The sequence below is a fragment of the Bacillus rossius genome, chromosome 8, assembly GCF_032445375.1.
Source record: "Bacillus rossius redtenbacheri isolate Brsri chromosome 8, Brsri_v3, whole genome shotgun sequence".
NCBI classification, from domain to species: domain Eukaryota; kingdom Metazoa; phylum Arthropoda; class Insecta; order Phasmatodea; family Bacillidae; genus Bacillus; species Bacillus rossius.
In genome coordinates, this window is record NC_086336.1 from 29,121,608 (window position 1) to 29,144,455 (window position 22,848).

The 22,848-nt window shown below is 43.3% G+C and overlaps 1 protein-coding gene across 1 annotated transcript in view; it reads right to left on the reverse strand.

Annotated features, from left to right (window-relative positions):
• Positions 1-4,080: 4,080 nt before the first annotated feature.
• The window catches only part of LOC134535296 (uncharacterized), a 75,008-nt gene continuing 56,240 nt past the window's right edge, over positions 4,081-22,848 (reverse strand). Inside the window, exon 6 of the mRNA XM_063374363.1 lies at positions 4,081-5,059. Within this exon, the coding sequence (XP_063230433.1) occupies positions 4,857-5,059 (203 nt within the window). The 3' untranslated portion in view covers positions 4,081-4,856. The remainder of the gene's footprint in view (positions 5,060-22,848) is intronic.

Consider the following 22,848-nt stretch of genomic DNA (forward strand, 5'->3'; position numbering starts at 1 on the left):
TATAGCTGATCGTGGGTTTTCATGTTTATAGTCACTGATGTGTTTTTAACCCTTGTGATTATTCGTCTGCCAATTTGTCCTATATACACATTGCCACAAGAACATGGAATATTGTACACACCAGCTAGGTTTACGGCTGAGGTTTTGTCTTTCACAGATGTCAGAGACCCCTCAATTTTGTTTATAGATTTGATAATTGTATGAATTTCATGCGTCCTAAGATTTCTTTCCACTTGGTCTGAAATTCCTTTGACATAATAAATGAAAGCTTTATTAGGAAGATACTCTTTCTTTTTCTGTTCAGGTGGCTTCATGTCTTTCCTAATTTCTGATTTTGAATAACCATTTTCTTGAAGAACACTTGTTAAATGTTTCATTTCTTTCCCAATATTTTCTTCTTCGGAAATGACTCTAGCTCTGTTGACCAAAGTTGAGATGACTGTTCTCTTCAAAATGGAGGGTGGTGTGAACTCACCTGTTGATAGCTGTCTGTGTAGGTTGGCTTTTTGTAAACACTGTGGCCAATGTGGTTATCCTCTCCACTTGTGACCAAGACATCCAGAAAAAGAAATTTTCCTTCTGCTTCCACCTCTATGGTAGAATGTATGTCCAAATGATGTTGTTCAGGTGTTTCAGGAAGTTTTGCAGCTTATCTTTACCATGGCTCCAAATCACAAACGTGCTTTCATCATACCTCTACCAGCACTTGGGTTTAAGCTGGCTGTTATATATTGCTTTCTCCTCAGTTTAGGCCACAAAAATGCTGGCCAAGAGGAGAGAGAGGTGTGCCCATGGTGGTGCCCTCCTGTTGTTTGTAAATTTGTCCCTTGAATGAGAAGGTGGAAGAAACATAGTGTTCTGTGAACTTCACTATGTCTTGGCTCAGGTTGTCTTCTCCTAGATGTGTGAGGAGAATTTCAAGGGCTTCTGGGATAGGCACGTTAGTGAAGAGTGATACCACATCAAGGCTGACCAGGAGATTTGATGGTTAAAAATAAAGTTGCTTGAGAATCGAAATGAAATGTGCATAATTCCTGACATGCGAGGCTGGAGTGAGTACTAAAGTATCTGGCTAGTGCATGGGTAGGAGAGCCGATTGCAATAACTATTGGACGAAGAGGAAGGTCCTTCTTATGTATCTTAGGAAGCCCATAGAATGTCGGTGTTCTGGTATATTTGATGATTAGATGTTTTTTGGAGTCTTTGTGTAAGGTTTACTCGTAGACCAATTTCTTTGTGGCTAATTCTATTTGTTTTAGTGGATTTTTCTTGACTGTTGCATATGTAGGTTTGACAAGAAGGTTGTGGATTTTTGCTTCATAGTTTGAAGTATTAATGACCACTGTCACATTTCCTTTGTCTGCCTTCAAAATCACAACATTTTTGTCACTATGGAGATCTTTCAATGCCTCCCTTTCTTCCCTGCTGATGGCTTGTAGGGGAGGCTTGGCATTGCGAAATACTCTTGTTGTCTCCGAGCAAATTTCATCTGCTGTATTTGGAGGCAGGCGATTGATGACATCTTCTACTCTACAAACCATGTATTCTGTATGAATCGGGAAACACTCATCTCAGGCGAGAGTATTAAAGGCCGAAGAACTTGTTATATATAACCTCAGTAGGTAACTATACCCTGATGATGGTGACTGCAAAGTCAACCGAAACTTCAGTTATTCATTCACTTTGGATGCGGCTACAACCCAGAGGCCAAGCAACTTAAGACAATGGCCGCGAAAGCCTTCCATCTTTATTAACGTTTTATATGACCAACCATTGAGGTTGGTCACATCTGGTCCCAAATCCCCACTGCAAGCACCACTCTAATTGCCAAGGTTTAGATACACAAGGTTAACTTGCTTGCCCAGATGGGGCCTACGTCTCGTGAACAAACACACGGTCACCCCATTACTGCAAGGGGTGGAATAAACAACGGTTGGAGGACAAAAAAATTTAACATATCTCCCTTCCAGGCAAACTTTAAATTCCTTCCAATTGTTTGTAAATATTATAATTTTTATTTAAAATTTGGTCTGAAACCATTTTTGATTAGATGAACCATTGCTGCAAGAGGTTGAAAAACTTAGGTGTAGAATTAAAACAAAGTCATAACTCCCGTGCACTATCAAATTTGTTTATAAATCTTATAATTTTTTTCTGAAACTTCTGTCGGAAACAATTTTTGATAAGACAAACTATTTAATCAGGGGTTTAAAAAAATAAAGGGATAAAATTTAAAAAATTCATAAATCTGTACTATGTACACTATTAAATCCGTTTTGTTTTATTGTTAAACTGAAAATTATTATTTATAACACTCGTTTTTAAGTAACCTTTTATGCGACCAACCATTACTTCAAAAAGCTGGAGTTTAATGAAAAAGAAAATAATTCATTACTCCGTTCGTAGGTATACCATAAAATTCGTTTTAATTGTTTGTTAATATTATAAATCTTATCTAAAACTTTTGTTTGAATAAATTTTTCAGTAGACGAAAAATTACTGCAACAGGTTGAAAAAATAATGGGCTAGAATTTTTAAAATATCAGAACTCCCTTAGTAGATACACTGTCAAAACCATTCAAAATGTTCGTAAATCCAAAACTGTGCTTGAATTAAGATAATAAATAAACCTTTCCTACCAAGTACTCTATCGAATTAATGTTTATTTTGCTTAACTTTTTAAATATTATTGAAAACTTTTAACTGAAATAAATCTTTGTAAAGAAATAATTATTGAAAAGAGTGGAAATACAAGCGTGGAAAGACAAAAATGTCATTACTTTTTTAATAGATGTCCTATCAAATCCATTATAATCTATTGTAAAAGTCTTAAAATGTATCCGAATATTTTGGCTCGAACAATTTTTAATGAAATAACCTATTACTATTACTATTAAAAACACAGGGGTTGAAATAAAAAATATATATAACTTCCTTCGTATCAAATACAAGAATATGTTACGCATGCCAACGTCTATTCACGCCTTCATTGTTTTCGGTGTTTAAGTAGGTGTGACCATTTTACTATCCCTCCATAGCTATTTGCTAGTCACAGCGACTTTACAAATTGAACCCTCAAAATTATTTTTTTTTTTCGTATAATTTTATTAAATTTCTATAGATGGTTTTCCCCTTAAATTACTATTTTACAGTTACAGTTGGATGTATAAATATTTTTTGAGATGCATAAAAGGTGCTTTTACCATGCTAGCAATACACCTATAATTAGTTTATTTTATGACTGTGATGATCATTTTATTTATAGAAAATTTCTTTTATTTTCCTTGTTGAAAACTTACAAGTCATCGGGAGTCACTTCTTACCTTTCAAAGAAAATAATTGATGTAGCATGCTTAAATCGTAGGACGTAACAAAAGTAACTAAAGTCGCATTTAAGGATGAACGGAAAGTTGGATCAATTTTTCAAAAGAAAAAAAAAAGGCTACTGATCCTTTTCTGACATAAGTCTGTATGTGGAATTTCATGTATGTGTCTGTTCGTACTAACTTTTCTCCCAATTAATCTCGTTCCATGACTTTTAAAATCTAGGAGGTTTGGTCAAAATGTTTAATTTACTTATGCCCCAAATAACATAACATATAACTATCAATTCTGTAATATATATGTCCTGTAATAAATTGCAAAATATGCATTGCTCCAAAATATTTGTAGGAAAAATAAGTTTCAAAATTTGGTTTTCTGCTAGAATATCAATATGTTAAATCATCAGCTCCATTTTTTAGATGTGATATATTGTTTTGTTTTAGGGACTTCTTTTTAAATATTATTTTACAGATAGTAGTGTGCCATTTTTCCATAATAACATGTGATTTTGGTTTTATTTATTGTATGAGCATTGCACTAAGTGTAGTCTATAAAATAAAATAAAAAATATTTTTAAATAGTAAAATAGCATTTACATTAAAATCTTAATAAACCCATTTTAAGTTAGGTGAGAATTTCAAGAAAATTAGAAAATTGACGTTAATTAAATGTCAGTTTTTTTATGTATGTTGACGGTAAAATTATCAAAGTTTCTGAAATAATATAAAGGAATGTAGGTCCTAAAATAAAGCATACTCACAAATAAGTTACATTTATTTCTAAAATCACTATTTTATAAGATTGGAAGATATAAATAACATATCTATTAATTATTCCAGCTTTATTCACAGCTAAAAAATTTCAACCTTATTGCAGGTAACATGGATAATACAATTAATTCACTCTAAAAGGCATTGTCTAAACCATGAACTTTAACTTAAGAGATTGTAAAGATGATTGATGTTAAATATATTTAACACTAACATTTTGATAACTCATATTATATTTTGGTTTGTTACGGGTATTCCCTTTCATCACTTAGTGGTACATTTAAAGCCAAGAGGTTTTTTTTTTCTCATAACAAGAATTTAATAAAAATATTCATCTAAAAAGGACAGGTGATAAATTTTTGACATATAATAGATTAATAAGCATGTAATCTTAAGATATAGAACACATATTTGTCACTTCAGGTATGCGTTAGACTTGTAAGAAGACTTAACAAAGTGTATCTTTGTAGTTACGTGTTTCTGAGGATTGGCTGTTCAGGCATGTGCTTGACCACTTTCTCAGTACATAAGAGGTTACACAGAAGTGCCTTAGAAGAAAATTCTTAAGTGGTCAACCATGAAGGTGTGAGCATGGGACAAGCACATTTTAACCCTTTGTGACAGTCAGTCGTCCAAGTAATGTTTCTCTAGTAATGTACGGACGTTTGATAAGAACACGAGTATTTAAAAGTATGTGTTACACGTCTGAGTCGGTTGAGGAGCTGTAATCGGATGCACCGGTGAAAGAGGCAGACGAGGACGTCAGACCTCCTGCTCGGGAGAGGAGAGCTCCCGCAGGTCGACGGGGTGGGCGACCGGCTTCAGCCGCACGCTGTTGGTCGACACCCGTCTGTGCAGGTGGGTCTGGCTGGGCGCCGGCCGCGACTTGCAGCGCGCCTCCGCCTCGTCCCTCTTCAGGTCCTTGCAGTGGCTGTACACCACCACCATCATGTGCGACGTGATCGCTGCAACAGTCGACCACCCCGTTCACACAGATTGTCCAAGTTCCTTGTTTGTGCGTGGAGCCGCGCGAAAGAAGTATTAGTTATAGGTAGAGATAAACTATTAGTATTTTTATCGAACGAGAGATAATAATTAGGAATAGTAAGGATCCGGGTATGATCTCAAATGAAAGGAACTTCTTTTTACGCGCCCTGTACTCTTGCATCCGTTCACTGACACTTTTTGACGCCTCTTTTGGCAGTATATCCCCAAGTTATCTTTGATGGTACCTCTTATCAGCTTCTGTCATTTTATTATTTTTAGACATGATGTTAAATCACGATCTCCGGCTGAATAAAATGGAAGCACAAGATTACTCTCCAACCAAGAGCATAACTAGAATTCCGTAGCATTGGTCACCCCCCCCCCCCCCCTCCTTTCTTGCCGTCATCGCATTCGACCGCTATTACACGGTTGGAGTGGCGTCGCCGCTGACGCACTCTCCTCCTCTACTGGTTCCCCCACCACGTACCTAACTATTCCCCTCACGCGATCGGAAATTTCGTACCACTCGAAAATTGTAGCGCCCTCAGCAAAGAAGTTTCACTTCAAAAGCTAGGACATGGTTAAAAGTTATTACCAACAGTTACACATCTCTCCCTCCACCAGGAGTGAACGGATCGTGCAGCTAGCAGGTAGTGCCCGCCTTCCTCAGATGGACCTCCAAAGATTTCCGAGCCCCACCTACAATTTTAAAGCAATATCTATATAGTTTGGTGTTGCACTAATAATTCTGAAAATCATCTCAGTATATACTAATTGGCTCACTTCTCCCATACATTGTAGGTATGAAAAGATGCGTTCTCAAAGATGTTAGGCACCTGTAATTTAATTGTTTAATACTCACCTACAGGATACTTGGAATGAACTGTAGACTTTATAATTGCGGTAAGTTTTTGTTTAGTTAAAAACATAAATACATATAATAAACTTTTCTTACATTAATATTTTTTTATGAAAATACTCAAGTTCAGTAACTGAGACCATGGATTTGTAAATATTCTTCTGAATTTGTTTGTGCGAAAGCAAATATCGTAACATAACAATATGGGAAAGACTGGCCTATTAGCATTGGCGAAGCGCGACACATTTTATCTACATCGCTTTCAAGCTAATTTTACACTCCACGCTGCTAGATGCCAATACTGTAACTAGTTTCAAGCACTTAATAAACACTGGTGCACTGCACGCCGTCATTCACTGATTGCACTTGTCTCGCGTATTTATGACCAGTTTCCCAAACTGTTCGTATTGCAATATTTGACGATAGCCGCTCCCGGGAAGACTTCCTGGAGCTGCCCCTGCAAAGCAACTCCTGAAACCCGTGCGCCGACCGACTGGCTCATGGAGGAGGGGGCAGGGGGAACGTAAGGTCCGGCGTCACACCTCGCATCGAAGCATTGTCCGCGGACGGCGCCTGAGAGAGTGAGAGAGAGAGAGGGAGAGAGAGAGAAAGGTCGAGGTGGGAAGCGGCGAGACATGGTCTGGATTACCCAAGCCTTTCACCTCCGCCGTCACTCCCCGCCCCACTTCTCCCTCCCCCCCGGACATCTCGCTTGTGCTACAGTTCCGGACCCAGCCCTCCTCTGATCGAGACCGCCCGCCAAGCCTCGCTCCGAATGTTCTTTATTCGTCGCATTGCCCTCGGCGGCACGTGGGTTCGAGTCCCTCCCGCGATCCCGCTAAAGAAACAAATTTTAAAACCATCTTAGAAGTAACCCAGTGTCATCTTTTTCACAGACATCCACACATAAACTCTATTTCACAACAAGAGGTAGAGGGCGGCATTTCGCGAGTCCTTGGTTCGATGCTCGTCTCTGGCACACGGACCACGAGGCCCGCAATATCTATGATGACAATACAGTTTGAGACAGACTGTGTCGAAGTGTTGTCGGTTTAAGCAAACAGTCTGAGCAACTTCCCGTTGCGAAATTACAGACAGGGCAACAGTCGAAAAAATTTGGATGCTAGAAAGTCCAATTCTCACCCAGTTTCAATAGTATATTATAACCGTTTAATTTAGACCATTTACAACATATATGATACATCGAATTGAAGGTAAACTAACCTAAGTTTTCTTACAAATTTGCAATATGTACCCCTTTAGCTATACTGTACGGTACACATCCAACCTTAAGTCCAATTCTTCGTACACTTTGGTTAACAAGTCCGGAATAGTGGAAGCAATAGCCTCTTCAATTCTGTATATGTCTGGAAAATCATAAGGTAGCTGCGGAACGTAAACACGATCTTTTATACAGCCCTATAGGAAAACAATCGCATCGCTTTATGTTAGGTGACCGTGGAGGCCAGCGAAAAAGAGCTCTGTTGTCTCGAACTGGCTATACCATTTGCTGATGTTTTTGCCACATTGAGGATCACAATTAAACTTTAAATAAACGCACGTTGAACTAAAATTACAGATTCACTCTTAGCCAATTGCAGAACACAAAACGCTTTACGCTCGGGAGTCGCCATTTTGCGTAAGTGACACTGCAAGCGAGAAAACAAAAAAGCAGTACTCACGCATGCCTTATCTGACACCGTTTGAGTTACGCTTTAATTGTGACCTTGAACGAACACTCTAAAGCACTTACAATTAATACTATTAAAATTTATAACTGGGACATTGTTTCATGGACGTAATTTATGTTTGTGTCTGATGACGGGAACAGAACTCAGTTCCCGAAACGTCGCAATTGTTTTACTATAGGAAGCCAACTGTTTTCATCCGTGCTGTCTTCGTTGTTTTTTCATGATACCTGTTTAATTTCACAGCTGGTTACACATGTGCGTCGCCGTATTATTGGTATGATGTGCAGATTATCAGTTTAGTACCATCTTTGAGTTTCTCAGCCTGTCACTGTGTTGTGCAATGTTGTTGTATTTACTGTTTCTTTGGTTCAACTGCCTGTAGTTGTCAGTGGATTCTCCGTAAGAGAAGGGATGTAGAGGACGCTACCTGAATAGTGTGTTTATATCGGGGTCAGTCACTCTTTCATATTAGGCTGTGTTTCAAATAACCAGCTCTCTCGCTCGCCCTTTCAGCGATTCAGGTTACGAGCATCGATGAGAACATAGCTATGGATATTATATCCTTGAAATAGACTATAGAGTGTTGGCAAATCGCAGAGCATAAAATTAATGGGTGGCAGGGAATACCAAATACGCAATTTTTGTTACGGAAAATATGTCAGGAATCGCAACCCTGCAAAGTTGCGCCAACAGTTGCATGCAAATTTGAATCACCCCCCTGGGCATTAGTCACCACGTTGTATTTTTTTGTAAATTGAACATGGATATCATTAAAAATTACACATATTATTTAATTTGTACATTTACAGGAATCCAACCGTATCACCACAAAATAGTGTTCGCGGTAATACTGGATTCGTATACTTACCTGGGCATATGGTTTTGTGTTGTCCCAGTTCCTCAAATGGTTAAAGTTGTTTGTAAATCGTTCCCTGATAACTTTCCAGTATTACTACGCACATAAAGCATTTAGAAACAAAATAAAGTCAAATGTAAATAATTCTATTAAATTTTAATGGATAAAAGAATAGCTTGAATCAAACATCACTTAAAATATGAATATATGCCCAATTTTCATAAGAAATACGCAGTATTAGATAACTCGATAAAAGGAATTTTATATATGCCAAAATAACCACTGTCACGTATTCTAAAAATTTATAATAGATTTACAGTAGTATTAAAAACATTTTCTTGACACCTGGTTTCAAAAGAAAATTTTGTAAAATTACAAAAATATATTAAATCTTATTCTATGCAGTACAAATGGTGAGAGGACACGTAATCGCCAAACTGAGACGTTAAAGGTCAGCGAAAAGGCCGGCGACAAGCGGGGCACAGGCACTTAGTGTAAGCCGTACGCACAAGTAACCAGCTGTCAATGGGCAGCACAGTCGAGGCCGTGGCCAGCAGTGAGTGTACAGCACAGTCAGGGCCGCGGCCAGCAGTGAGTGGACAGCACAGTCAGGGCCGCGGCCAGCAGTGAGTGGACAGCACAGTCAGGGCCGTGGCCAGCAGTGAGTGGACAGCACAGTCAGGGCCGTGGCCAGCAGTGAGTGGACAGCACAGTCAGGGCCGTGGCCAGCAATGAGAGGACATCACAGTCAGGGCCGTGGCCAGCAGTGAGAGGACAGCACAGTCAGGGCCGTGGCCAGCAGTGAGTGGACAGCAGAGTCAGGGCCGTGGCCAGCAGTGAGAGGACAGCACAGTCAGGGCCGTGGCCAGCAGTGAGTGGACAGCACAGTCAGGGCCGTGCCCAGCAGTGAGTGGACAGCACAGTCAGGGCCGTGGCCAGCAGTGAGAGGACAGCACAGTCAGGGCCGTGGCCAGCATTGAGTGGACAGCACAGTCAGGGACGTGGCCAGCAGTGAGAGGACAGCACAGTCAGGGCCGTGGCCAGCAGTGAGTGGACAGCACAGTCAGGGCCGTGGCCAGCAGTGAGTGGACAGCACAGTCAGGGCCGTGGCCAGTAGTGAGTGGACAGCACAGTCAGGGCCGTGGCCAGCAGTGAGAGGACAGCACAGTCAGGGCCGTGGCCAGCAGTGAGTGGACAGCACAGTCAGGGCCGTGGCCAGCAGTGAGTGGACAACACAGTCAGGGCCGTGGCCAGCAGTGAGTGGACAGCACAGTCAGGGCCGTGGCCAGCAGTGAGTGGACAGCACAGTCAGGGCCGTGGCCAGCAGTGAGAGTACAGCACAGTCAGGGCCGTGGCCAGCAGTGAGTGGACATCACAGTCAAGGCCGTGGCCAGCAGTGAGAGGACAGCACAGTCAGGGCCGTGGCCAGCAGTGAGTGGACAGCACAGTCAGGGCCGTGGCCAGCAGTGAGTGGACAGCACAGTCAGGGCCGTTGCCAGCAGTGAGTGGACAGCACAGTCAGGGCCGTGGCCAGCAGTTATTGGACAGCACAGTCAGAGCCGTGGCCAGCAGTGAGTGGACAGCACAGTCAGGGCCGTGGACAGCACAGTCAGGGCCGTGGCCAGCAGTGAGAGGACAGCACAGTCAGGGCCGTGGCCAGCAGTGAGTGGACTGCACAGTCAGGGCCGTGGCCAGCAGTGAGTGGACAGCACTGTCAGGGCCGTGGCCAGCAGTGAGTGGACAGCACAGTCAGGGCCGTGGCCAGCAGTGAGAGGACAACACAGTCAGGGCCGTGGCAAGCAGTGAGTGGACAGCACAGTCAGGGCCGTGTCCAGCAATGAAGGGACAGCACAGTCAGGGCCGTGGCCAGCAGTGATTGGACAGCACAGTCAGGGCCGTGGCCAGCAGTGAGTGGACAGCACAGTCAGGGCCGTGGCCAGCAGTGAGAGGACAGCACAATCAGGGCCGTGGCCAGCAGTGAGTGGACAGCACAGTCTGGGCCGTGGCCAGCAGTGAGTGGACAGCACAGTCAGGGCCGTGGCCAGCAGTGAGAGGACAGCACAGTCAGGGCCGTGGCCAGCAGTGAGAGGACAGCACAGTCAGGGCCGTGGCCAGCAGTGAGTGGACAGCACAGTCAGGGCCGTGGCCAGCAGTGAGAGGACAGCACAATCAGGACGGTGGCCAGCAGTGAGTGGACAGCACAGTCAGGGCCGTGGCCAGCAGTGAGTGGACAGCACAGTCAGGGCCGTGGCCAGCAGTGAGTGGACAGCACAGTCAGGGCCGTGGCCAGCAGTGAGTGGACAGCACTGTCAGGGCCGTGGCCAGCAGTGAGTGGACAGCACAGTCAGGGCCGTGGCCAGCAGTGAGAGGACAACACAGTCAGGGCCGTGGCCAGCAGTGAGTGGACAGCACAGTCAGGGCCGTGTCCAGCAGTGAAGGGACAGCACAGTCAGGGCCGTGGCCAGCAGTGATTGGACAGCACAGTCAGGGCCGTGGCCAGCAGTGAGTGGACATCACAGTCAGGGCCGTGGCCAGCAGTGAGAGGACAGCACAATCAGGGCCGTGGCCAGCAGTGAGTGGACAGCACAGTCTGGGCCGTGGCCAGCAGTGAGAGGACAGCACAGTCAGGGCCGTGGCCAGCAGTGAGTGGACAGCACAGTCAGGGCCGTGGCCAGCAGTGAGTGGACAGCAAAGTCAGGGCCGTGGCCAGCAGTGAGTGGACAGCACAGTCAGGGCCGTGGCCAGCAGTGAGTGGACAGCACAGTCAGGGCCGTGGCCAGCAGTGAGAGTACAGCACAGTCAGGGCCGTGGCCAGCAGTGAGTGGACAGCACAGTCAAGGCCGTGGCCAGCAGTGAGAGGACAGCACAGTCAGGGCCGTGGCCAGCAGTGAGTGGACAGCACAGTCAGGGCCGTGGCCAGCAGTGAGTGGACAGCACAGTCAGGGCCGTTGCCAGCAGTGAGTGGACAGCACAGTCAGGGCCGTGGCCAGCAGTTATTGGACAGCACAGTCAGAGCCGTGGCCAGCAGTGAGTGGACAGCACAGTCAGGGCCGTGGCCAGCAGTGAGTGGACAGCACAGTCAGGGCCGTGGCCAGCAGTGAGAGGACAGCACAGTCAGGGCCGTGGCCAGCAGTGAGTGGACTGCACAGTCAGGGCCGTGGCCAGCAGTGAGTGGACAGCACAGTCAGGGCCGTGGCCAGCAGTGAGAGGACAACACAGTCAGGGCCGTGGCCAGCAGTGAGTGGACAGCACAGTCAGGGCCGTGTCCAGCAGTGAAGGGACAGCACAGTCAGGGCCGTGGCCAGCAGTGAGAGGACAGCACAGTCAGGGCCGTGGCCAGCAGTGAGTGTACATCACAGTCAGGGCCGTGGCCAGCAGTGAGAGGACAGCACAATCAGGGCCGTGGCCAGCAGTGAGTGGACAGCACAGTCTGGGCCGTGGCCAGCAGTGAGAGGACAGCACAGTCAGGGCCGTGGCCAGCAGTGAGTGGACAGCACAGTCAGGGCCGTGGCCAGCAGTGAGTGGACAGCAAAGTCAGGGCCGTGGCCAGCAGTGAGTGGACAGCACAGTCAGGGCCGTGGCCAGCAGTGAGTGGACAGCACAGTCAGGGCCGTGGCCAGCAGTGAGAGTACAGCACAGTCAGGGCCGTGGCCAGCAGTGAGTGGACAGCACAGTCAAGGCCGTGGCCAGCAGTGAGAGGACAGCACAGTCAGGGCCGTGGCCAGCAGTGAGTGGACAGCACAGTCAGGGCCGTGGCCAGCAGTTATTGGACAGCACAGTCAGGGCCGTGGCCAGCAGTGAGTGGACAGCACAGTCAGGGCCGTGTCCAGCAATGAAGGGACAGCACAGTCAGGGCCGTGGCCAGCAGTGATTGGACAGCACAGTCAGGGCCGTGGCCAGCAGTGAGTGGACAGCACAGTCAGGGCCGTGGCCAGCAGTGAGAGGACAGCACAATCAGGGCCGTGGCCAGCAGTGAGTGGACAGCACAGTCTGGGCCGTGGCCAGCAGTGAGTGGACAGCACAGTCAGGGCCGTGGCCAGCAGTGAGAGGACAGCACAGTCAGGGCCGTGGCCAGCAGTGAGAGGACAGCACAGTCAGGGCCGTGGCCAGCAGTGAGTGGACAGCACAGTCAGGGCCGTGGCCAGCAGTGAGAGGACAGCACAATCAGGACGGTGGCCAGCAGTGAGTGGACAGCACAGTCAGGGCCGTGGCCAGCAGTGAGTGGACAGCACAGTCAGGGCCGTGGCCAGCAGTGAGTGGACAGCACAGTCAGGGCCGTTGCCAGCAGTGAGTGGACAGCACAGTCAGGGCCGTGGCCAGCAGTTATTGGACAGCACAGTCAGGGCCGTTGCCAGCAGTGAGTGGACAGCACAGTCAGGGCCGTGGCCAGCAGTTATTGGACAGCACAGTCAGGGCCGTGGCCAGCAGTGAGTGGACAGCACAGTCAGGGCCGTGTCCAGCAATGAAGGGACAGCACAGTCAGGGCCGTGGCCAGCAGTGATTGGACAGCACAGTCAGGGCCGTGGCCAGCAGTGAGTGGACAGCACAGTCAGGGCCGTGGCCAGCAGTGAGAGGACAGCACAATCAGGGCCGTGGCCAGCAGTGAGTGGACAGCACAGTCTGGGCCGTGGCCAGCAGTGAGTGGACAGCACAGTCAGGGCCGTGGCCAGCAGTGAGAGGACAGCACAGTCAGGGCCGTGGCCAGCAGTGAGAGGACAGCACAGTCAGGGCCGTGGCCAGCAGTGAGTGGACAGCACAGTCAGGGCCGTGGCCAGCAGTGAGAGGACAGCACAATCAGGACGGTGGCCAGCAGTGAGTGGACAGCACAGTCAGGGCCGTGGCCAGCAGTGAGTGGACAGCACAGTCAGGGCCGTGGCCAGCAGTGAGTGGACAGCACAGTCAGGGCCTTGGCCAGCAGTGAGTGGACAGCACTGTCAGGGCCGTGGCCAGCAGTGAGTGGACAGCACAGTCAGGGCCGTGGCCAGCAGTGAGAGGACAACACAGTCAGGGCCGTGGCCAGCAGTGAGTGGACAGCACAGTCAGGGCCGTGTCCAGCAGTGAAGGGACAGCACAGTCAGGGCCGTGTCCAGCAGTGATTGGACAGCACAGTCAGGGCCGTGGCCAGCAGTGAGTGGACATCACAGTCAGGGCCGTGGCCAGCAGTGAGTGTACAGCACAGTCAGGGCCGTGGCCAGCAGTGAGTGGACAGCACAGTCAGAGCCGTGGTCAGCAGTGAGAGGACAGCACAATCAGGGTCGTGGCCAGCAGTGAGTGGACAGCACAGTCAGGGCCGTGGCCAGCAGTGAGTGGACAGCACATCAGGTCCGTGGCCAGCAGTGAGAGGACAGCACAGTCAGGGCCGTGGCCAGCAGTGAGAGGACAGCACAGTCAGGGCCGTGCCCAGCAGTGAGTGGACAGCACAGTCAGGGCAGTGGCCAGCAGTGAGAGGACAGCACAGTCAGGGCCGTGCCCAGCAGTGAGTGGACAGCACAGTCAGGGCCGTGGCCAGCAGTGAATGGACAGCACAGTCAGGGCTGTGGTCAGCAGTGAGTGGACAGCACAGTCAGGGCCGTGGCCAGCATTGAGTGGACAGCACAGTCAGGGCCGTGGCCAGCAGTTAGTGGACAGCACAGTCAGGGCCGTGGCCAGCAGTGAGTGGACAGCACAGTCAGGGCCGTTGCCAGCAGTGAGTGGACAGCACATTCAGGGCCGTGGCCAGCTGTGAGTGGACAGTATAGTCAGGGCCGTGGCCAGCTGTCAGTGGGCATCACAGTCAGAGCCTTGTGTAGCTGTATTTGGAGAGTACATTGTGGTCTGTTTTGTGAATAAAGTGGTTCCAGTGTAACCATTATTTCTTTTTTTTTTTTGCGTAATTTCTCCATAATGGAATTTTTTGAATTCTAAATGATAAGTGATTGTCGATTTAATATCTCTGGGGCAGTAGACTTTCAGTACTCTAACAATTAAACATGGAATTTGTAAGTAATATTTTAGCTTGAGAAAAGAAAACTGGACATTTTATAATTTATTTATTTTTTGTTTAATTTTTTATTACTTTATTCTTACGTGAAATGTTTTTTTTTTTTTAAGACAAGTCATAAATACAACTATATTAATGTTAATAAATAAATAAAGCATTTGTTAAATTTGTATGAAAAACATTTTTACAAGTGTGCAAACTGGCTTATAATATAGTATCTACTTGGAAACACAATTCCTGCCATTTCTGTGTATTAGGTCTTTTATATGGAGGAATTATTATATTATTCCCACTAATGATTACAATAAAATGTTAAAATAATAGCTTTGTAACCTTACATTACTAAATTGTTGTACATTTCTGATTCTGTTTTCGCAATATTTTTTTATTTTGAATTGCGGAAGGTAAAGATCCGGACCTTAAGGCCCCCACCACTTTTTTACTACATCCCCTGCACACTGGATGGTAATTGTGGTACTTTTGCATTTTTGCTTTAGCAATCAACGCAGTGTTGACTGTTGGTGAATAAGGTGACGCGATCACAGAATTTGCGAACAACATCAGCACTAAAGACTTCACCTTCGCAAAGATTGCTGATATACACGTGGTGAAAGGGTAGGCGAGAGGAATTGCAGCAGAAGCAGAGTGCATTTACCAATAGTGTTTTCGCAAGACAAATTTACCGAACAGGAAGATTATCTCACTTTTTTAACGAGTGACTGCCGGAAACTGGAAGATTCTTACCACACAGTTGGAAATTACAGTAAAATTTCGGACTTTTTAACGAAGAATTTAACTCATATAAAATAAATTTTCTTCCAAATTTTAAATTACTGAGTCTTCGAAAAAAAAACTACGCCGTATTTCGACTTCGAAGTTGTGTGTTTCGTTTATAACGAAGGTAAACACACTCTTGGACAAAAAAAAAGAGTGTTTTTGCTGTAGACTTGACCAGATTTTGAGTGTTTTGTTTTTCAATTAACCAAGAATTTTCTTTTGAATCTATGTCCAAAGTAAGTGAACTGATGGTTCGTAAATTTACGAAGATTTTTGGGTAATTTGTAACCAGCGTTCTTCGGGAATTGACGGCGGAAATTTTTAACAGTGTGTGAAGTTGATGTGCACCAATCAGCTGGCTGGTAATGCCCGTGGCTAACTTTAAGCTTTCGTGCTTGAAAGCCTGCTTCCCGCAGAGCATTTGAGCGTCATGGCGCTTCTATCGCGCGTCTTCTCGGCCAATGAAGTTACGCATAATGCGCGGTAAATTCCAATTTGCGCACTATTGTTCACGTATGTAACTTCACAGGGTTGCTTTCCTAGACACACGTTCTTTAATAAAAATTTGCTTGTGTTGGTATTCCCTATTAAATTTATGCCCGTTCTTCGCAAACACGCTCTATATACCTACGTATATAAGACGTGTATGTCCGCGTTTTGATCGCAAACATAAATGCGCGATTCCATGCAAGAAGCACTGCATGTTCGTGATATTTATGTGCAGGTTTCAAAGGGAGAGTCGTGAGCGAGTGTAAATAACAAGAGTGGTCATGCAGGTGAATAGCTGTGTTCAGCTGTCTGCGCACTTTCACGAGAAGCAGTTCTCACTAAAAGTTCACCGTCTTTTTGATCAGGAAAAGAAGGAGGAGATGTATCGCAAGAGTTGCATCACCAACCGGAAACCGGGTCAGTCCATACTTGAAGTATGTGAACATTAGTTGCTCGTCCGATCGTAACTGATGTGCATTTAATTCAGAAGGATAAGAACCGAAATACGCGATATTCGTTTCAAAATCACTGTACACTAAGAAGTTGATTTTTTTAAGAATGTATGCCACGTTCCAGGTCATTTTTTGTATTAACGTTCCACGTTGTAAAACTTGCCGAATAATTGAATGTCTAATACGCTGGCAAAGTTACATTTTTTAACGTATTTTAATATTACGGATAAGGAGAATGAAATGGTAAATAAAACTGAAACTTTTAAGGGTTGAAATTCAATTTTACTGGCTGATACGTGACATAGTTGCAATTCTTTCAGAAAAATAAGATTATTTAATTTTACCTGACTTTTCAAAATAATCAGAACATTTATGATTTTGAAAGGCTAAATAAAATTCATTGCATATTTCTGAAAGGATTTTAAACCATACCACGCGTAGCCACAATTATTACCTTTAACAAAAAAATTCACTCATAAATTAAATTTTGTTCTTCTTATCCATAGGCTACTGAAAATTTTTTTTAAAAATTCAAGCCTAAAAAATAAACTGGGAAAAGTGCATCTTTAAATATGTAAACCATTTTTGTTGACATTTCAAATGGCTGCAATCTTCTTCTTATAATCGCCGATGCAGCTATCTGTGAAAGGACGAGACGCTCGCGACCTTTCGTGCATACTTGTGGCTTTTGAGGCGTTTGTAGCGCAATCTTTTAGTACAATTGTGGCGATAGTTTAGTACAATTGTGGCGACAGTTGCCAAACAAGCCAACTGCTGTCAACGCCATTTTATGGTTATCGATAAATGTGAAGGGAAAAACGTTAACTTGCATAAGTTCAAAACTGCTTGGAAATATCATGGAGCTATTCAGGCCCCGATTTCAGGCAGGCAGAACCAGACCAGAGCTCCCCCAAACATCATCATATTTTACTAATTCAAGCCTTTTTACATTAGCATCAGTTAAAACCACACATTATGCAAATAAATACTAAGGTTTTACAAAGACATATTGCAATTTTCTTATTTAAAGTTAATAACTGTTTTTTGCCGTTTTATATGACGGTTATGCCTTAATCAATCATGATTTATAGTATACAGTAAGTGCTAGACGAGTTTTAAATATATTTCAAAAGTAAGTATTTGGTTTAAGGCCTAATATTTTTAAGCGCACTGCAATAGTTAGTACAAAATAAAATTTCCATGTGACATGTATTTTTGAAAATCAAAGCATTACCGCACATAAAAATTAATAATTTTTCTTGTCCCTATTTTACTTTTCCTAATCTTTTCTGACCTCGAACTCTCCCACCTCTAAAATCCTGGAGTTCTGGTTAAATAAATAGCCGATTGGCTCATTTGTAAATCGGGGCCTGGAGCTATTAGTCTATGGAGTGTGTCTCTGTTCTGTATTTAAAGTCAACTGGTTAGCAATTGGAAATAAAATCCAATCGTAGCTTTATAAAGGCAACTATGCTATAAATTTCTTAAGTAGTTTGAAAATTACTCGCTAGAAAGAATCGTGAAAATGGAATGATATGAATATTGCTAAAAAATAATAATATCAAGACATCTTCAAGGAACTAGCGTTAAACTTCATTATAAAAAAAATTGTTTTGCTATCCAGTTCGGGAAGGGAGGTTAGGTATCATTTTCGTTATGACTTTAAGAATAACTGGATACACCAAATCCCTTACTTCTTAACTCCATGGGAAATAGAGTTTAAAAAAAATTGATGTAAATAAATGACTGCGTGTACCTATAATTTTGCTGATACACCAGGTTGTGATATCGTCGAAACAATTAGGATATCAGTTCAAGGCTAGTTTCTCACAGAGTGCAGTCTTTCATGTAAAAGATTTTTCGGAAACAGCACGAAGCCAGAATACCGCAGTTGTGAAAATATTTTTTTATATGTTTAACCATCAAAGTTTTAGTCAGGTTTGTGCTGCAGCGCTGTGAAGGTGAAAAGACGACCATGCAAGACCAGTTCTTAAACGTATACACTCCCATCCGGTTTCTAACGAGAGTAAGTGGGCACGTGTTGTTTCGGGCTTTAATCTCCTGTCAGAAACTTAACTTGGGTCAGATCCAAGATAGGCGGAAGATGAAGTGTATTGGCGGGACAAGAAAGTGTGGCTCCAGAACCGCTCTGTCTGTCTTTCGGCACTCACAATAACCTCATCTCTTTCGGATCCAGGGCTTGGAAAACTTGACCTGGCCAAACTTTGTGCATCATTCAACTTCGACGGTGTCAATTCGGCCAATTCAGCAAGTTTTTGTCAAATCTACGAAGAATTTTTCTAGATATAACGTACTTATGGTTGTACAATTCATTATTTTATAATATTATTGAAGGATGTTTTTTTTAATCTGCAAAAGGTTGAATTTTTATTTTAATTTTAATACGTGATTTAAAGGTACAATAACATGAACAGGGAAACATTAAATTCTTTCAGAAGTTTTTATGTGCCCGATATCTATCTAAACCCTAAATTTGTAATCCAAACAGATCGTCAGAGTAATGATTCTGTAATAGGAGCTTACACACACTACACGTTAGAGGATGCCATCAATATTCCGCTTGAATTACTGTAAACGTGCGTTATTTTGCGGCCGCGACGCAGCTCACCACATTCATTAAACCTCCTCCACACTCGCATACCAGACCTTCGGAAGGTCTGTTGGTCTTGGAACGGGTTCGACCCAGGACAGAGTCATCTAATTCAAATCTTATATGTTTGTTTTGTTTGTTTGCTTGTTTGTCTCTTATGCGTTCCTAAACCATTCATCCGACTGGATGAAACTTTGCACACTTTACTGTTGAAACACGAGTAAAATCACTGTCTAAGGGTGACTTCGATAAACTAACCCTCAAAGCAGAATTGAATTATTCTTGATGATATTTCGACAGTTAATTAGTAACGCAACGTTAATCCGACCTCTATGAAATTTTGCACACTTGACCTTTGAAACACGACAAGATTACTGTCTAGGTGAGATAACGTACAATATGTGGCGCGCGAGTCGCATCCGATCATTACCAGTAGTATTCCATACAGTTCCTCTTTTCTATGGTCCGAATAGTAATTTTGGTGCGCGAATCGTGTCCAAGAAGGTAGTATATATAATGGGTGTGTGTTCTGAAGTTGTAGTCAGTTGGTTAGCAATTGGATAGCAACACAAATCGTAGCTGTATAAAGGCATATAAATGCATGTGTGTGTATTTATATGTATGTATAATTTCCTATATCATTCATTCGATCGTGATGAAACATTTGGTGAGTTGTTATGCGCATTTCCGCAAAGATTTCTGAATTAGTAAAACAATTTTACAATAAGTGGCACGCGAATCTTTTCAACAAATGTGTGTATTTCATATAGTTTAATGGCATATCGTGTGTTTTCGTTGTATGAGTGCGCACGCATGACAGAGTTGAATTGGATGAAATATAAAAGAGAGATGGAGAGATATAGAGTGGAATAGAGGGATAGATTAAAAGAGATAGAGTGATAAAGAGATATAGAGAGGGAGATAGACAGAGAGATATAGATATAGAGGGAGAATGAGCGAGGTATAGAGAATGAGATGAATGGATAAAGAGATGTATAGAGACATATATAGATATATAGAGAGATATGTGTATAGAGGAGAGAGATAGACAAATAGTGGGCAATATAGAGGAAAATCTATAGATACAGAGGTAGGGAGATATTTATATATAGATGTATGTATATATATATATACATATATTGAGAGAAATATAGATGCAGATATTGAAGAAAGAGATACAGAGAATTGGAGCGAGAGAGAGAGAAGATTATTAAATGTGTACCTACTTCAAACAAATTACAAAAAAAAAAATTGAATGAGGCATTGCAACGCATACCTGACATTAGCTAGTAATTTATAAAATAAAATCACCAGAAGTTAAAAAATAGTCAAGATGTTCGGGAAATGGATGGCAGGGAATGCTAAACAAGAAACTTTTGTTAAGTAGTAAATGTCTGGAATCGCAACTTTGCAAAGTTATAGGCGCGAACAGAAGTGCGCAAAATTTGAACTTCGCGCGTGTCTTTGGCGGCACTTCACTGGCTGAGAAAACGTACGATCACAGCGCCGTGACTTTCAAATGTTCCACGGGAAGCAAGCGACGAGCCGGGTGCAGGCGTCTGGAGTTAGACATACAAGGTAGCAGCCAACAGCATGGTGTATACCGACCTCCGTTGTGCGAAACTCCCGTTTTCGGGCATTGAAAGAGCCCTCAGTAAATGAGCACTGTTCCCACTTCATTTCACAACACTGTACCCTTAGCCATGCGAATGTAAATTCTGCTGTGCTACTGCTGTTATCGCAGCATCGTACGCACTAAACTGTCAGCACTGCGCTAATCGCCCACAGCCAAGAGTGTAGACGTATCACAACCAACCATCCACTGTGCTGTACGCCAGGCTACTGGTTGCTACTGCGTACGGCTATCTCTCGGCTAGCCGTCTGCCTCCAGCGGAGCATTTGATCGTCACTGCTTCGATCATGCGTCATGTCAGCCAATCGAGTAGTGCCCTTTTGTGCGTGAAATTAAAATTTGCGTGGTAGAGCTCATGCCTGAAACTTTTCAGGGTTGCGTATATTCCGTAACGAAAATTACTTGTTTTAGTATTTCCTTCAACCCATTAAATTTATGCCCCACAATTACCAAACATTCTGTATAAAATTAACAATTTTTTTTTTAATCTGAAATATAACTATCACTAGGGGTAGGCATTTTTCGCGATAAAATCTGAACGCCTATTCCGCAACTAGGTATACTCGCACAAGCTGTTTGTCCCTTGTCATTGGCGGCCGTCAGTGGAAGAAGCCATTGCATTGTTTGACCGAGCCACTCATAACGCGTTTGCTTCCGCACTGAACTACTGTGATTGGTGTTGTACTAGTCGACATGTACCTGAGAGAAACCCACCCAAACACGAAACACAGACGATGCTACACTGTTATAACAACACTTACCAAGTTTCAGGATCTTTTCGCGAAATATGCATGCCCCTAACTATCACTACTTAAGAGCGACATATAAAATATTTCTTGAATGACGGAAAAAAGTAAGATAAGTAAGAAAATTCGCGGATTCATTCGGTGATCGGCTAGAATTCAAACACATACCCCTCTTAGATAATTTTGCTATTGGCTTACTGTTCATCTGGACGAATCTCAACCAGTTATAAACCCTCTACCAAAGAAGGATCGAATCAGAGACAAACCAGATGAGACGACTTACAAGTCGGCAGCCAATGAACTTGTGTTATTTGCCCGAGTGTACAGGGGTATGTGCAGTCTATCCTGAAGGTCACGGCCGTAGCAATAGCTTTCACATGGAGGGGGTCCACGGGTAAAAGCTAAAAATCTAAACGCTCAAATCATAGTCATTTAGCAATTACTTAAACATGAAATGGGTACACACTAGTTCAGCTACAAATAATTAAGCTACATACAAACAATTGTTACTTTAAGTACATTAAAATAAAATTTGTAAGTAATGTTCGTAAAGAATTTATTTAACTATAATAAAAGTAACAAATTAGAAGCTAGATAACATAAACATAATATTGTATATCATTTTTTTTTTCAAACAACATTGTTATTTTTATTCTATCTCTGTGATGCTTCGATTTATATTTATTTCCATATTTCACAATCAACATAAAACATTTTGACATAAAAAAGACTACAATCAATTAACATTTCGCATAAAAAAGCCTTCAAAATAAAATAATAAATTATAGGTAAAAAGTTAAAAAATTGAAAACTTCAAAGTATTAAATATAGCCTTTTACGTGTTATGGCGAACATATTTATGATATTATCTGAATCCAGTTCAGAAACTATGTCACGATGAACGCTCATCACCGAAGCCCAGTTAGTCGTTCATCTCCCATGCTGTTTCTTAAGTAGTTTTTTAACCTCTTTAGGGTTGAAAAACATCTTTCTGGGGTTGCTGTGGACACTGGGAGTGTGGCAAAAATAGTGAGCAGCTTTTTTATAGTAGGAAAAAAATTGGTTCTCGTATTGACTTTCTAGTGCGGTGGATAGTTTGTTCGCCATATGTTCCCAATGATTCTGCCAAATTTCATATTCACTTGAAAAATTATTTGCCTCAGTTTCTCCCAAAAATAATAGTGCTATTTTTTTAAGCCTTTCGCTTATCCTGGATCCCTATTGATCTTCTCAGGCAGAAGCATTTGAATCCCTATCTATTGTTTCTTCATGTGGTTTAAAGCGTGCATCAAGTTTTGTAATCGCATGGTCAATGAAAGGGTAAAATACATTTCGACAATAATATATCTCAGCAGTTTCTCCTGGAACATTACTGCGCTGAGTTTGCCTTCCAGTCGTTCTTGGAACATTTATGTCGTTTAAACTGTTATTCTTTGCTTGCTCGAAAAGGATCGCCAACTTGTTTTCATTCCGAATATTTTGTAAAGTATTTTTTATTGTTTTTACATAACGGCAAATATTGGTCAAATTGACATTGATCTTTTGCATTCCTTTATTTAGATTTACTGTAGGGCTATATGAAAATACTTTTCTCAGTACAACTAATGACACGTTGAATTGGCTGTTTTCCATAGCTGTTTGCAGTAGGTATGCTTCAGTGCTGACATTTCTAT